Source organism: Anolis carolinensis, chromosome 2 (assembly GCF_035594765.1).
Source record: "Anolis carolinensis isolate JA03-04 chromosome 2, rAnoCar3.1.pri, whole genome shotgun sequence".
Classification (NCBI taxonomy): Eukaryota; Metazoa; Chordata; class Lepidosauria; order Squamata; family Dactyloidae; genus Anolis; species Anolis carolinensis.
The window spans coordinates 55,698,422-55,716,075 of NC_085842.1; the positions used below are offsets into that span (position 1 = coordinate 55,698,422).

General features: G+C 41.4%; 1 protein-coding gene across 1 annotated transcript; it reads left to right on the top strand.

Annotated features, from left to right (window-relative positions):
- Positions 1 to 1,698: 1,698 nt before the first annotated feature.
- LOC134297101 (uncharacterized) lies at positions 1,699 to 16,038 on the top strand. Its single transcript, XM_062973829.1, has one exon. It carries the CDS (start codon positions 1,772 to 1,774, stop codon positions 2,969 to 2,971), a length of 1,200 nt encoding a protein of 399 aa, XP_062829899.1. The 5' UTR covers positions 1,699 to 1,771; the 3' UTR covers positions 2,972 to 16,038.
- The last annotated feature ends 1,616 nt before the right edge of the window (positions 16,039 to 17,654 follow it).

The following is a 17,654-nucleotide window of genomic DNA, read 5'->3' on the forward strand; positions in this document are numbered from 1 at the left end:
CTTTGGCTCAGCATTAAGATGGCCACATGACACAAATCTAATATGCACCTTAATTTTTGTAAAGTAATTTAACCCCAAAAGGTGAGCACTAGATTTGAATAAATATGGTAAATTGATAATAGCAGCAGCCTTGCGTGAGAGTAGGTGTGATACAGTGATCTGAGCATGGGACAAAGATTCTGGAGACCGGTTTGAATCTGCATTCAGCCACTAGGTAAATGTGGGCAAGTCTAAATCTCTTAGCATAGAAAAGGGCAGTGACAAACCCCATGACAGACTTTCCATAAGTTGGAAATAACTTAAAGATGACCAAAAAACAAACAACCTTGTTCTGAGATTGCTCCTGGATCCCCAGTTGATTTCGGCAAGAAACAGGAAGCACTATTGGACCATTTTAGAGCCCTATGTTTCTTTGCCATTTGTTTAACTACCATTGTGATCTGGTTCTGCTTGTTAGCAGGATCATTAAGTGATGGGGAGTGTAAAAGATGGGGTCAATCTAAGCGGCAGATTTGTACTTGTTAAAGCTGAATCCCCAAGCGATATGTGGAAACCCTTCTGAAAGAGCAAAACTTGAACAGGGAAGAGTCAAAGCCACAGATCTGTAAGGGTCAGGGGTGTCCCCTGGAAGACACAGAAAAGGCAGAAGGAAATGTTACTCTTTTTTTCTAATGAAGGGTTGCGGAGAATAATAATAATAAATCTTTATTTGTACCCTGCCACCATCTCCCCAGGGGGACTCGGGGAGGCTCACAGAAGCACTATAGTGCCGCATCTGAACTGCAATAACCAGTATAGAAGTACTCAAATGTAAAATATAAAAGTATAAAAGCATCTTTGTATGTAAAAGCCCAGTAAAAAATATAAGAATTTTTAAAAAATTCTTAAAATGCAGTAAAACCTGCAAATAAGTTAATTATCAGCAATAACAAAGTGCAGAGTGGTACAGTCAGGTCATTGAGCTGACCAGAATTAAACAGGCTCAAAGGCCTGTCAGAAGAACCATGTTTTAAAACCATCTGAAAAGCTTGACGGGTGGGGGGCAGTCTAATTTCTTTAGGTAAGGAATTCCAGAGCCAAGGAGCCACCACCAACCATATTTGAGATGGTGGTGGGACCAAGAGAAGGGCCTCTCCATGCTGGTTCATAGAAGATGTGGTCTTGAAGATAGGTTGGGACCAAAGCATATAGGGCTTTACAATTAATCACCTGTGCATTAAATTGGGCATGTAAACTTGTCAGAAGCCAGTGGAGCCCCTTTAGGATGGGCATGGTATGCTCCCTAAAGCTTGCCCAGTTAGTAATCTGGCTGCGGACCTTTGCAAGTCAGGCAATGTTTAACAGCCATTGAGATATGACTCTGCTTGTTAGCAGGATCATTAAGCGATGGGGAGTGTAAAAGATGGGGTCAGTCTAAGGCAGGCGTGGGCAAACTTCAGCCCTTCAGGTGTCCCACAATTCCTAACAGCCAGTTTTGAAATCCAAAACACCTGGAGGGCCAAAGTTTGCCCATGCCTGATCTAAGCGGTGAAGTTGTACTTGTTAAAGCTGAATCCCCAAGCGATACGTGGGAACCCTTCTGGAAGATCAAAACTTGAACAGGGAAGATTAAAAGTCAAAGGTCTATAAGGGTTAGGGACGTCCCCTGGAAAACACAGAAAAGGCAGAAGAAAACGTTACTTTTATTTCGATGAAGGGATGAGGAGAAAGCAGTGAAACAATAGCCAAAACCTGGGGAGAACAAGAGAAGAGCGGGGCAGCTTGTCAGGGGATGCTAGGTATACATGGTGCTGTCCATGGTGCTGATCTGCTGCGGCGACGTCGTGCCCGTGGTGCTGTCCGTGGTGCTGATCCTAGAGGCGCTTCCCTCCCGACGCTCCTTTTTGCCTTCTTGTCCTCCGGCGGCAAGACGGACGGGGGGGCGGTTACTTCACTGCGTAAGGACGTCGCGCAAGGAGAGAGAAAGGGGGAGGAAATGAGGAAGGGAGAAGGCAAGCTGGAAGAGGAGGAGGAGGAGGGCAGAAGGAGAGGCAGGCCGAGAGCGAGAGAGCGAGAGAGCGAGAGGGAGGGAGCGCGCGAGAGAGGCGGAGAGGAGCCGGGCGAGCATTTAAAGCGACAGCCCAGCCTCTGTCCACGCAGTGCTGAGCGCGGCGTGGAGGGGAGCGAGCGCTCCGACGGCAGGGCTCCGAGAGCGGCTGGGTCTCCCTCCTCTTCCTCCTCCCTCCCTCCCTCCCTCGGGGGAAACCTCCTTGGAGACCCTTCCTGGCAGCCCTCCCTGGGACCGGCCATGCTCGGCGGGGGGCTGTGGGCGCTGCTGGGGGCGCTGCTGTGGGCTGGGGGCCCTTGCGCCCGGGGCCAGGAGACCTACGCGCCCCACTCCATCCGCCTGGAGGGCGACATCACGCTGGGCGGCCTCTTCCCGGTCCACGCCAAGGGGCTGGGCGGGGCGGGGGCGGCGGGGGCGGCGGGGGAGGGGGGCGGCCCGTGCGGGGACATCAAGCGCGAGGCCGGCATCCACCGCCTCGAGGCCATGCTCTACGCGCTGGACCAGATCAACAGCGACCCGGAGCTGCTTCCCAACGTGACGCTGGGCGCGCGCATCCTGGACACCTGCTCGCGGGACACCTACGCGCTGGAGCAGTCGCTCACCTTCGTCCAGGCCCTCATCCAGAAGGACACCTCCGACGTGCGCTGCACCAACGGCGAGCCGCCCGTCTTCGTCCGGCCCGAGAAGGTGCTCGGCGTGGTCGGCGCCGCCGGGAGCTCCGTCTCCATCATGGTCGCCAACATCCTTCGCCTCTTCCAGGTAGGAGACGCCCCGCCCGCCGCCCGGGCTTTGGCTGTTGGAACAGTTTTCCAAAGTGATCTAGGGGGTTATAACTGGTTGTGTCATGTCACTATAGTTTTAGATTTGTATGTTGTGAGTTTTAAATGGTACCGTTTTTACTTTGCCTCTCAAAGTAAAGATTGAATAGGAATATTACTACTGGGTTGTTGTGAGTTTTCCGGGCGGTATGACCATTTTCCAGATGCATTCTCTCCTGACGTTTTGCCCACATTTATGGTAGGCATCCTCAGAAATGCGAGGTCTGTTGGAAACTAGGAAAGTTGGGTTTATATATCTGTGGAAAATCCAGTTTGGAAGAAAAAGAACTCTTGTCTGCTTGAGGCAATTGTAAATGTTACAATGGGCCACCTTGATTAGCCTTGCACACTCAAAGCCTGGCTGATTCCTGCCAGAGGGAATCCTTTTTGGGAGATGTTAGCTGGCCCTGATTCTTTCCTGTCTGGAATTCCCCCGTTTTCTGAGTGTTGTCCTTTATTTCCTGTTCTGATTTTGGAGTTTTTTTTAATACTGGTAGCCAGATTTTGTTCCTTTTCAGGGTTTCCTCCTTTCTGTTAAAATTGTCCACATGTTTGTGGATTTCAATGGCTTCTCTGTTTAGCCTGACAAGGTAGTTGTGAGAGTGGTCCAGCGTTTCTGTGTTCTCAAATAATATGCTGTGTTCAGGTTGGTTCATCAAGTGCTCTGCTATGGCTGACTTCTCTGGTTGGATTAGTCTGCAGTGCCTTTCATGTTCCTTGATTCGTGTTTGGGCAGTGTTGCGTTTTTACAACCTTACCTATGTACACTTGTCCACAGCTGCATGGTATATGGTAGACTCCTGCAGAGGTGAGAGGATCCCTCTTGTTCTTTGCTGAATATAGCATTTAGTGGATTTTCTTAGTGGGTCTGTAGATAGTTTGTAGGTTTGTAGCCTGTCAGTATTGAAAAAACTTCTCAAATAGGACAGTAGATAAAGAACAACAGTCTGAAAACTGGGGAATTCCCGACATGAAACAATCAGGACCAGCTAACACCTCCCAACAAAAGACTCCCTCTGGCAGGAAGCAGCCAGGCTTTGAATCTGCGATGCCATTAAATGCTAATCAAGATGATCAATTGCAATGTTCACACTTGCCTCCAACAGACAAGAGTTCTTTCTCCCACCCTGGACTTTACACAGATATATACACTCACCACTCGCCTAATTTCCAACAGACTTCACAACCTCAGAGGATGCCTGCCGTGGATGTAGGCGATACGTCAGGATAGAATGCATGGCCATAGAGCCCGGAAAACTCACAGCAACCCAGAGATTCCGGCCCTGAAAGCCTTCGACCACGCAATACTACTGTACTACTACTTATAGTAATCATAATGGCTCGGAGGGACAGCCTTCCAGGGGACGCTTCGAGCAGCAGGTGGTTGTCAGCGCGGAGAGCGCTGGGTTCTCTTGGAGGAGAGGGAAGGAGAGGCTGAGCCTGCGTGGGGCTCTCTGGACGCGTGTCTCTTGGTACAGTCTCTCGGGGGAGGGAGAACGAGACCATCCAGGCTCAGCGCTCTCTCCACCCCGAGGCTGATATTGAGGCATGTTATATAAGCGAGAAGAAGACACACACATACACACCACGGCCGCTCTTCTGAGGAGAGCGACTCCCAGATCTAAAGTGAGGCACTCCCAGTTCCGTGTAGTTATGGTTATTCCCCTCCCTTCTTGTGGTTCCCTTTCCCTGTAAACTCCCCCCACTTGCCATTCTTTTGCTCCCCACGCTCCACGCCTGGTTTTGCCCGCATTTCTGGTCCCATTTTCGACAATCGGGGGCGGGAGGGAGGAGCAGAGGGAGACTCAGGGTGATAAGGAATGGACTCTGCCTTCGCGGGGGCCTGGGCACGACTCATGGGGACGCCTCCTGTCTCTCTGAGGCGCAACCGGGAGGAAAGGGTCCGGGCTGCGGTGCATTCAAGCGGGGCCCTCCTTCTCCGTGACGTCACCGCCTCTTCTCCCTGAAACCCGCCTTTTCCCTTTTCGCTCAGTGCGAAACGAGAGCCCCGGAATGCGAGCTTGTGCAGACTGAACGAGACTGAATGGGGTTTGGCTGGTAAAGGGGGCTCTCCGAAAGGAATTCATCCGTAGCCTGGGGAAACTTGGGAAAGAGGGAAGCCGGATCAAGGTCCTGGGCGAGCGCCTTCCACGTCTCTCTCTCTCTCTCGGGATGGGATGGGCGGAGGAAACAGGGAGGAGGGGAGAATCGCACCGCCGCCCCTCTGCCAGGCTGCCCGTGTTGCTGCAATCCCTTGTTTCGTTTGTGGGGAGAAAGGAAGAAGCTCGGCATATGTTACTCCTCCTCCCGCCTTTTCGCCCAAACTAGACCATCTTCAAATCGGAAAACAGAATTTGGCAGCTTCATGCTCGCAGGTTGCATTAAACTAGCAAGTCTCTCTTTGGCACTAAGTTGGGCTTTCAGGTTGAAAAGTTCCCAACGCAAACGGGAGCAACAACGGCTTGCTTTAATATATATTAATATTAATATTGCTTTAATATATATATTATATTAATGTGTACAATGGGTTACTGTGCGTTTTCCGGGCTGCAAGGTCAAGAACAAGCCATGAGAAGACAAAGATCCACCCAGATGAAAAGTGTTCTTACCATACATCACTGCATAGGTAGGCTGATGAAGAAACACAACCTACAAATTATCTACAGACCCCACAAGAGGTTGTGAGGTATGGAGAAACTAAGCAAGGAAGGTTTATAAATATATCTGTGGATCGTAGTGAAGGACAAGAGGGATCCTCTCACCTCTGCAGGAGTCTACCATATACCATGCAGTTATGAACAAGTCTACATAGGGACCTCCAAACATTGCGCCTAAACAGGAATCAAGGAACATGAAAGGCACTGCAGACTCAACCAGGGAAGTCAGCCATAGCAGAGCACTTGATGAACCAATCTGGACACAGGATATTATTTGAGAACACAGAAATGCTGGACCACTCTACACAGACTACACAGAGAAGCCACTGAAATCCACAAGCATGTGGACAATTTCAACAGAAAGGAGGAAACCATGAAAAGCAACAAAATCTGGCTACCAGTATTAAAAAAAACCTCTAAAATCAGAACAGTAAATAAGGACCAACACTATGAAAACGGGGGAATTCCAGACATGAATCAATCAGGGACAGGGCCAGCTCAACAAAGGATTCCCCCAGGCACTAAGCAGCCAGACCTCAAAGCTGAAAGGCTATTCAATGCAAATCAAGGTGACCAATTGCAATATTCACACTGGCCTCCATCTGACAAGAGTTCTTTCTCCAACCCTGGACCTTCCACAGATATATAAACCTCCCCTGCTTAGTTTCCAATATACCTCACAATCTCTGAGGATGCCTGCCATAGATATGGGTGAAACATCAGGAGATAATGCTTCTGAAACATGGCCATCCAGCCCGGAAAACTCAGTGATTTTGGTCATGAAAGCATTCGACAACACATTTGTACAATGATTTCATAGAGCTGGAAGAGACAGCAAAGCCCAATCCCCTGGCATGCAGGAATACACAATCAAAACACTCCTGAAGGATGGTCATCCAACCTCTGTTTAAAAGAGGAGGATGTGCCACGTCACACAGAGGCCCCCAGTGTTGCTCTTCCCGTCAGGAAATTCTTTATCATATTTAGGTGGAATCTTGTTTCCTGCAGTATGTATCCATTGCTTCATGTTCTAATCTCTAGAACAGCAGCAAACAAGATTGCTCCATCCTTTCAAATGTTTAAACATGGCCATCATGTTTAGCCTTCTTTTCTTCAAGCTAAACATACCCAACTCCCTAAGGTATTCCTCATAAGATTGGGCTTCTAAACCTTTGATTGTCTGGGTCACTTTTTATTGGACACCTTCCAACATATCAATATATTTCTTGAACTGTAGGGCTCAAATTTGGGCATAGGATTCCAAGTGAAATTTGACTAAAGTGGAATCAAATGGGACTATGAATGCCATCATTTAGACACTATGCTACTGTTGATGCAGCCTAGAACTGCATTAGTTTTAAAGATGATACATCAAACTGTTGACTCATGTTCAGCATGTGATCTGCTAGGTTTTACAGAGTCTTTTCATATGTAGTTGTTTCAAGCCAGTTGCCACCCATCCTGTACCTGTGCATTTCATATTTTTCTACCCAAGTGAGGTATCATGCAATTCTTTTTGTTGAAATTAATTGTTAGTTTGAGCCCAGCTCTCATACCTGTTGAAGTCATTTTGAATTCTGATCCTGTGTTTTGGGATATAAATCTGATAACTATGTCACCTTGAGTCCCCATGGGACTCAAGGCAGGGCATAAATAAAAATAATGAATTAATTAATCAATATTCCATTGTCCAATTCATTGATCCAGAAACTGAATAGCAGTGGACCTATGGGAGAACCTATGGCACTTCACTAGTCACTTCTCTTTAGAATAAAGAGGAGCTATTGGTGAGCACCCTTTGGGTTTGATCAGTTAATTAATTTCAAATCCATTTAACAATAGCATTGTCTAGCCCACAGTGTACTAGCTTGTTTGCAAGAATCTTGGTGTATATTGTTAAATTCCTAACTTGAAATCAGAAGTATTCCCTTTCATCTACCAAGTTTGCAACTCTATCAAAGGAGAGAGGGGGGGGGGGAATAAAATTAATCTGACTTGTTTTTGAGAAACCCCTGTTGATTCGCCTCTATCATGACATTCTTCTTATTTTAGTAATTGTGGCTATGCGTCCAGATCCAGTATTTCCCTAAATAAACTGAAATCAGCTTTCTTACAGTCTAAAATGCATGTTTATGATTATTTATTTATGACTGTTGTCTAACAAACTCAACAAGAATATGGTCAGTCCCACCTAAAGTTCTCACCACTTCCATACCATTAACCAGGTTATCACTCTTGTTTCCTCTTCCACTTTCTGGACAATAAAATTTCTTGCAAAGGATGCATTTAAGTCATATATCTCTTCACAGGTGTAAACATCTTTGACATATAATGTTACTACTAGTACTTTCATTTTTTTTCTGTTTCTCTGAAATAGAATTGTTTTCACATTCCAAGAATGAGGCTCATCCCACAAGGTTTCAGTATTGCATAGTACAGTAGAGTCTCACTTATCCAACATAAACGGGCTGGCAGAATGTTGGATAAGTGAAAATGTTGGATAATAAGGAGGGGTTAAAGAAAAGGCTATTAAACATCAAATTATGTTACGATTTTTCAAATTAAGCATGAAAACATCATGTTTTACAACAAATTGACAGAAAACGCAGTTAAATACACGGTAATGTTATGTAGTAATTACTGCATTTATGAATTTAGCACCAAAACATTGCAATGTATTGAAAACATTGACTACAAAAACATTGACTACTAAAAGGCAGGCTGCATTGGATAATACAGAATGTTGGATGAATGAAGGTTGGATAAGCGAGACTCTACTTATATCATTTCTGCTTTTCTGTGTTAAGAGTTCAAGTTCACCTTGTTTATTTCTGGTGCTCTGTACTTCAGTGTAGAGACACCAAAGCTGCATTTTAAAATATTTCTCCCCTATCCTTGGATTCTTCCAATTTTTACTTCAGTACATTAAAATCTCATGGTGAAGGTAATAGTCAAATGGGAGCAAATCCTTATTTAATAAAATGCAGTAGCCTCTGCATCTAGTAAAAACCCTAGGGATTTAGTGGATCCCAAAGAAAACCAAGAAGTTGTGTTGTGTCCTGTTTTAAAGAGTTTGTTTAGTGTGATGGTTTCAGTGGAAGCTCTTTTTGTTTTTTCCTGTTTCTATATAAAGGGTGATTTATAACTTTTGAACCTTGAGATAGTGTCAAACAGGGCAGCAGAAGAAATACTATCAGAAGCTGGAAAGAAAAGAGGAAAGACAGGAAGGAGGGAACACATGCTGTTTGGGGGCGGTGGGCAGAGAGAAAGAGAAAGTTAATTGGAGAGCCCTGGCCCCGCTTTGTATCCTTGGGCATCTCCTCTTATGCAGAGAGACAGCCTGGATGAGGCAGGTTTCAGGCCATTCCAGAGATGGGGGGACCTGCTCCTGGATGATGTGCCATATTTGATGGCCCTCCGTACATGCAGTGGTAACATATTTATATGAAAAATATATTGCTGATATGCTAGAGAAAAATATGTACGTCCAGCAGGTATTTCATCATTTATTTATTTTAATTTCTCATTTTCAAAGTCTACTGTCCTTCTCATCAATGGAAGTAAGCAAATGGCAGTCTATGGATACATTTCAATGTACTGTATGTGAAATGTTATAAACTACTGATGTTTTGTTTCTTCTGTTTATTTATTGATGAATATCTTTTGTGTCATATTTAATATGGGTGTTTTCACTTTCACTTTTATGTATTTTGCTTGATAGTGGTTGTTTATTTAATTTATATTGTTTATATGTCTATGATTATTTTTTTTACTGTCACATTGTTGTAAGCCACTCCAAGTCCCTTCAGGGAGAGGGGTGGGATAGAAATAAAGCTATTATTATTATTTGATTGAAAAGTAGACTATATGGAAGAATATAGATGTTTTTGACATATCTACTGTGCTATTTTGGATTCTTTATAAAAATTAAACCATTAATTTATTGTTTGTGTACTTGGGTGTTATGGTCATGTTACTGGTAATTAAATTATGGTTGACATCCTTTTATTTACTTCTAGTTAGAGAAAAAACATTCAATCAGTTGTAGAAATTATACATTTATAGGTGAATCCCATTGATTGAATGGGTATTTATGCCTCTTCCAGCACCTTGAAGGTGATGACAATTTGAATAATCTTCCCCTCCCTGATGATTTTGACAAACTAGCACTTTGGCCCAGGTTTTTCTAGATTTTATCCAAGATTTTATCTTTTGTCCTTGAATGTGATTTTTATGACTTGTTTTTATTGTTATTTGATCTGTTTTATTGCTTTGTTTTATTGTTGTGGACTGGGCTTGGCCCCATGTAAGCCACCCCGAGTCCCTTCGGGGAGATGGGAGGGGTATAAAAATAAAATTATTATTATTATATTATTATATTGATTGAATGAGCTATTCTAGTTAGGAAAAAACAGGATATAGACATATGAGCAGACACGTTTGAAACAAATATGCTGTGAGGTATTTTTGTAGCATGGGGAAAATGATTATCTTTACTGTAGTAAGTCACATGATTTCAGGAGCATGATGTCAGCAAGGCTCTTGACATGTTTATTATTTATTTATTTATTTATTTACAGCATTTATATTCCGCCCTTCTCACCCCGAAGGGGACTCAGGGCGGATCACATTGCACACATAAAGGCAAACATTCAATGCCATAACATAGAACAGAGACAGAGACAAGACGCAGGCACAGGCTGGCCTTGAACTCATGACCTCTTGGTCAGAGTGATTTGTTGCAGCTGGCTTGCTTTCCAGCCTGCGCCACAGCCTGTGCTACATACACATTTGTTGTATGTACTTGCTTGTACTGCTTACATATTATGTAGATTGGGTGATGGGTGTAATCATACTATAACCATTCTGGCATTGGCTTCCATTTAGGGGGATGCTGGAGAATAGTACTTTTCTTTCATTAGCTAGGAAGTATTTATCTATGACTGGTAGATTTGTGGCATTCAGCTGCAAAAGGGAGGCAGTAACTGGTAAATAGATCCAAGGCCATTTTAATAAGAGATCTGATACGAGGAAATATCTGGAATGTTTTGATTGTATGAGCTAATGGGGGCGAGGAGCAACAATGATTACATAAGAGCTGCTCACATTGTGATTGACAACTGGAATGAAAGTCCATTGAATATTTAAGTTGCTTTACCTATACATGTATCAAATTATAGAATAATAGAGTTATTATAGAATAATAGACCACATGGGCCATCTGGTCCCCTGCCATGCAGGAAAGCACCCTTGACAGATGGCCATCCATCCTCTGTTTAAGATCCTCCAAGGGATTGAACAATGTCTGTTGTGTGGAGAGAGTGAGAGTCATTTTGTTATCTTAAATAAAGTTTCTACATTTGGAGAGCTTTGTTTCTGGAACTGGAAATTACTTCATGTGGGAAGTGAGGTCAGTTGGGTATTGTTTGGGTCACTTTGAGGGTTTGGGTGCACATCATTGCAAGTTATGTTGTGACATACATCACATTTCATTTGCAAAATATTTAGTAGGTCCCACATTTCATAACAATTTCAAGAGTAATCAATGGCATCACTCAATTTCTGGCAGATTTCTAGTCATAACAGAAAAGCTATGGTTCAACCAAAGTTGATTGAAGGATTCACTAGTGAACAAGGCAAGCAAAATAAAACTATCATAAATTCACAGAGGCTAAATGTAGGAGTGTTCTCTTGTTAAGGAAAATTACGTGTGGTTTTCAATGTCAGAACAAAGCAGTGGTGCCAGGAAATTTCCAGCGTGACATTCTCATGAGAAGCTTCAGTGGGACAAAGCTATTTGGAAAGTTTACTTATGAAAGAGTAATCACAAGTACAGAAGCCTTTCTGACCCCAATGGAAAAGGACTTCTTAGAGCTATTTCAAGAATCCACCAAATACAAAATTTAGATCAAGGACAACATTCTTGAACTTCAAGAAGAGAATTATCTGATAGCTAGATTCATCCTTCTCTTGAAAATGTGATTACATACTTATATCAGAGGCACTTGTGAAGTAGGAGTTTTCAGCTTTCAAAGATCTCTTTTCAGACCATATGGAAAATACTTCCTTCCATTAGGAAAACAAAACCATACATTCCTTAGAAGAACATGTGAAGACAATGAACTAACCAGTAGATAAATCTCTTCAGAGGTTGGAAATGGTACTTTATGGAATTAACAGGATCCAGAACCAATCTCCATGTTAGAAAGATTTTAGAAGTTTTAGTTTTCCAAAGGCATACCATTGGGTGGAATCAGATGCGTATACAAAAGAAATCTATGGTCATATGAAGAATTTGGAAGAACTGTACTGAAAATACTGTACCAAGACTTTTCTAAGTGTGAAATCTCATAAACTGATATTTGACACAGAAGTGCAAAAAAAGAGAAAGTACACTAGTACAATCTTAACTGACTGACAGTACAATTATGAATAGTGTAGCACTGAAGCACTTGTCCCTCTTATATGGAAAACAAGTGTACCCTTTGTTTATATTGTATTTCTCATACTTTGAGTGTGTCAGGAATAGCAGCACATTGCAACAGGGCAAAGTGTCTGAATGGCTTCATTAGCATGACCAAAAGAAAACTAACACAATAACAATTTTTAATGCTATTGAAGTCAGTAAGAATTTTCCTTCAAAAGAACCGGCCACAGTTAACCAGTACTGATTCCCTGATGTTGTTGATTCATTGGCCTCCTCCACTCTGCCCAAACAAAAAAGGACTTTTGAAGGCATACTGTGCAAGTTCAGTCTATATCTTGGGCCTTAGAGAGGAGGAAAAGGAGCCATGGTCCTTCGTGACTTTCTTGTATCATCTGGTGCTGAAACAACAAGGTGGTTTTATGATATAAGCCACCTTCAAATCTCTCCTGACCTCGGATCCACAGCTTCTTTGAGTGTTTCAGACTTTTGACTTAAACAAAAAATGTATTTTTGTGATAAAATACTTGTGGCTCTTGAGAGATGTGAATGCCAACTCTATAAAGCTATAAGAGATCACAGCAAGAGACTTCAAAAGTTCTTCTGTTGACATTAAAAAGGAATGCTGAAGGAGACAGATACTAGATCTCTATGAGTGGACAACCCCCCTATTAAAACAGCTCCACTAGCTGCCGATAAGTTCCCGGTCCCAATTAAAGGTGCTGGTTATCACCTATAAAGCCTTAAACAGTTTGAGTTCAGTCTATCTTCATGATCACATCTTCAACTATGAACCTTCACAAACTGTCAGGGAGGCCCTTCTCGCTCCCACTGCTGTCACAAACATGGTTGGTGGGGATGAGAGAGAGGGCCTTCTCAGTGGTGACCCCGGGACTTTGGAACTCCCGAGATAAATAAGCTTAGCCCCTACCTTGGCCACTTTCCAGAAAGACCTGAAAACCTGGCTATTCCAATATGACTTTGACTGATCGGTTACAATTTGACTTGCCCCTCTACCTCATCCTTAATACTGGACCTCTGCACCTTATTATCAGCCTCTTGTTCCTTTAGCCTTGAAGTATATTGCACATGCTCTATTATGCCTGCCTTCAGCACTGAATATGCCCATTGCGCTCAGCTATTACTTATCAACTGTTGAGTTATGTTTTTATGATGTTTTATGTTTTTATGTGTTAGCGATTGCAATGTATTTTATGCTGAGATATTTTATTGCTATTACTGGGCTTGGTCTCCATGTAAGCTGCCTCAAGTCCTGAGATGGGGTGGGATATAAGAATAAAGTTATATCATCATCATCATCACCATCATCATCATCATCATCATCATCATCATCATCATCATCATGTCTCCTTATAGAGAGGAACAAGTATGATCAGTTGTGCACCTGTATAGTGTCTTAATCATCCTTCACTGAAATCTATCCTACATAACGTCCAGAATTCCCAGCAGAAATGACACATTCATTAGAAGCCTACTTACACCCTGCTTCCTCTTTAAGCTGTCTATCAAAGTGCAGACAGAAGGCTGGGAGAAAGTGGTTGTGTAATTAAAGAAGTCATGACACATAATATCGGGAAGTACCTTCAGAGGAAATTACAGTTAAAACAAATGGACATTAGTGACACAATAGGCATTAGAGAGGGTAAATAACAAAAACTAGAATGTTACAATAGGACTTCTCTGGGCACTGAGCTGGGCATGGTACATTTTAAAGACAATACACCAGTATCTCAAGGCTAGTTAAGACTTAGGTAAAATATAGAGATTGCACACCTATTTCTTTTGAATAGGTTCATTTACATATAACACTATGTAACAAGATTTTTGTTCCTAGGTTATAAATGTTATTTCCTAATTGATTCCATCATTAAAACATGAAGAAAGTTTATTAAACTGCAAAAACTTTGTTTTTGCAGGACATCATGCAGCAAATTTTGTTATATATTTTTCAATGAATATCTCATCCAGTCTCAACCAATTGAACATAGTTTATGGCAGCCAAAAAAACGAAGGTTCTGGAGTATAACAACTACTTTCAAAGTATGTACCACACAATTAAACAAGAATAACACTTTCAAACCAGGAACAGAAAAAATTTCAAATATGGTTACATAGTGTAATCATTGACTTACTGCAAATCCTTTTATAGTCTATTTCATTGTTATAATAAAAACATGGTTCTCTTCATTCTCTTTAATTGGAAAACTCATTCTCTTTGATTGGATGGTCAGGCCTCACTGATTCACAGAATATAACCTTGTCGACCAAGTTATGAAGCCAAAGGCCAGCTTTTGGAAGTCAGACTTCAGGGTCTAATGTTTCATCCCAAATTTACCTTGTGGTAACACTTATGCCTGAAAGATACTCATCAAGAAAGAGAAGCACAATGTCCCTTAATTTATATTACAGTGAAAGAGTAAGAGGAACTCTTTTTCTTCTCTTCTCTGCATGATAATTTTTCAGTCTAGCTATTGACAGAAGCAGAGAAACATCGGAACTCCATGTGAATAAATGGTTGAACAACGTATTGAAATAATGCAGAGCAAATATGGATTGATCACCAAGTCCACACCTCTCAATGCAAGGCCCACGGACCAAATTTGACCTGGCACATCATTCTATGTAACCCACAAGGCTTTCAATGTGAGGGAAACATAGTTACATTTATACCATCTAACAATTACAAACAGCCCTTTGAAGGCAACCATAAGGCTGATGTGGTTCTTGAAAATGACTTTCACTCCCCTGATGTAGTCCATCTGTTAGAGTTGTTAGCTGTCATTGCTATCCTGTGAAGATGTTTCCTATGTATTTCTCAGTGTTATGGAATGGGCTGGGGCAGTGGTTTTGTATTTTGTGAAGCAATGACACATTAATCAATAATATCCAAGAAAAGGTTGGGTCAAGTTGGTATTATTTCTCAGTTTTCAGACTTTCAGATACAATCAACTAGCATCTTAAATCAGGCTACATGAGAGAGCCTGACTTCTCAGTTCTGCAACAATTGGAGACAGGGAAGGTACAATTTTGGTTTTATCACTAATTTGCCATCTCCAGTGGTAAAAGGAAACCACCTGTGGTCAAAAGAAATATTTATTTGTTTTGCTGAGGCTGCATATAAGGGTTTATTTGTTTTGCTAAGGCTACATATAAGGGTTTGGTAGCCACAATTCTATGATTCATTTCTGTAACTGCTTTTGTTGCTTCTTCTGGTGAAGAAAATAGATGGGTGGAATTTCAAATCAGATGAAATGACATCGTTATTTTTTTAAAAAAATCTATTATACATGACGACTTATAGGGTCTGTATACACTTATTGGGAGGATTGGTAACTGGACTTGAAGAGATATCATGTCCATAATATGCATCTTTTATCCATTACTAAATCATAAATGGTATGGGAGAAAATACAGACTCACTAACCATTGGGATTTTTCACTCTAAGAGCAAGCAATACTACGTGTTGGAGGTAAAGTCATAGCAAACTTCTTTCTTTTGTTTTTGATTGTATATTATGGATGATGCCTCTTCTTTTATGTTTGCAAATCCTATTCTTTCTCTATTAATAAATAACCCCTCTACTGAATAGTGCATCATGTAGCCCAATCTTTGAAATGCCATAAGTGAGGAGTCCATACTTGCCTTGGTCCAAATTTCCTCTAATTTCTGTAGGGTAGATGCCTTTTGAAATCAGGAATATTATTTCAAATACTGGGGAATCTTTTTATGTAACAAGGATAAAAGTGCCCAATGATTCATCTCTATATAGGTAACAAAAATGGAAAAAATAGATATGAATAAAACCCTGCTCCCCGTGGTTTTATTCATATGTCTTTCTCACCGAGTTTTAACTTAAGTGTTCATGTGGCCTACCCTGGTTTTTATTGCTGTTTTTGAATTTTGGGTTGTAATGTATGTTATTATTTATTGTATTGTTAAATTGTGTTATGATATGTTGTTTTATAATCTGTTATATTGTATGGTTTTGGGCATGGCCCCATGTAAGCCGCCCCGAGTCCCCGTTGGGGAGATGGTGGCGGGGTATAAATAAAGTATTATTATTATTATTATTATTATTATTATTATTATTATTATTATTATGTATCACCAAGACATAGTGATATTGCTTTATTGTACTTACATGTTTCTCCTGACATATTTGTACTTCTTATTAATGTGCTTTTGTTGTCATTCCTAGTTTGAAATCATAAATAAATAAATCTCATAAATGTGTGTCTAAAAATATGCACATAGAAAAATGCCTATGTGTCTTCCTATAAATGTGTCTTCCTCAATGGAAGATGGTGCTCAAACCATGCCTGTATTATAAGTGCATGGGATAGGGAAGAAAGCAAATATGGTGATAGAAGAATAAAATCAACAGAATCAAGCATGGACTAGAAACGTACGTGGAGAAATGTGGGACATCTGAGGACCTGGCCACTACAGATGCCCATGGTAGCCAGGAACATGGTGGTTTGAGTGTTGGACTACAGTTCTGGAGGCTATGATTTAAATCTTCACTTGGCCATGAAAACCTGTCGGGTATCCCTGGGCAAGTTGGACATTCTTAACCCCAGAAAAATCAATGAAAGAGTTCCATGAGTCAGAAATTATTTGAAGGCTCACAACAGAAACAACAACTGTTATCCCCTTTTTAGAGACCCCCCTCTCCCCCCACAATGCAGAAGAACATGCCAGTAGAGAACAATGGGCCTTTCCAGACAATTCCAATTGGCAGGCAACTATCTGTTTTAGGACACCTGCATAAAGCCTGAAAATAAAGCCCATTGCATTCAATAATACCTATGTCCATTAGGTTGTGTGGTTAGATATTGTGGCCAATGAATAGGATTGTAGACATGTCTACTCTGAAGTCAGTCTTACTGAATTCAGCAGAGCTTCCTTCCAAGTACAGTAGAGTCTCACTTATCCAACGTAAACAAGCCACCAGAACATTGGATAAGCGAATATGTTGGATAATAAGGAGAGATTAAGGAAAAGCCTATTAAACATCAAATTAGGTTATGATTTTACAAATTAAGCACCAAAACATCATGTTACACAACAAATTTGACAGAAAAAAGTAGTTCAATATGCAGTACTGCTATTACTGTATTTACGAATTTAGCACCAAAATATCACGATATATTGAAAACATTGACTACAAAAATGTGTTGGATAATCCAGAATGTTGGATAAATGAGTGTTGGATAAGTGAGACTCTACTGTAACTGATTATACTGTAAGATTCTAGCAAAAGAGTTCTTCAGCCTGAGAGATCTAGAAATTTAAAAACAAAATACAACACTATTCTAACAAACTAGTGAAGTCATGTGCTTATGAGTCAGTGCCATTTCACAGTCTGCATCGGCAGGAATATGGATATTGATAGGATGCAAGTATGCCCATTGTGTGTATCTATTCGATGTCTTTTCAAAGATACCAAGTTTTTAATAAAATAATATTGATTACACTTAAGATGACCCAGTGCCAATAAGATACACCTGCAGATGGTACATTTTGTGTTTCCTTAGGTGAAAATTAGTTTTGCTTAGAAGCATTGATCCATGCAAGGAAATATGCTGCATCACAGTATCAGATGATGTTATTTCTATTTATAGTAATATGTAAATTAACCTCAACAAGAGACAATGCAGAGCGTCCTGAGGAAGAGAATATGATG

What these genes read in the sequence shown, in the direction of transcription:
- LOC134297101 (XM_062973829.1), top strand. Translation starts at nt 1,772, where the DNA reads ATGCTAGGTATACATGGTGCTGTCCATGGTGCTGATCTGCTGCGGCGA.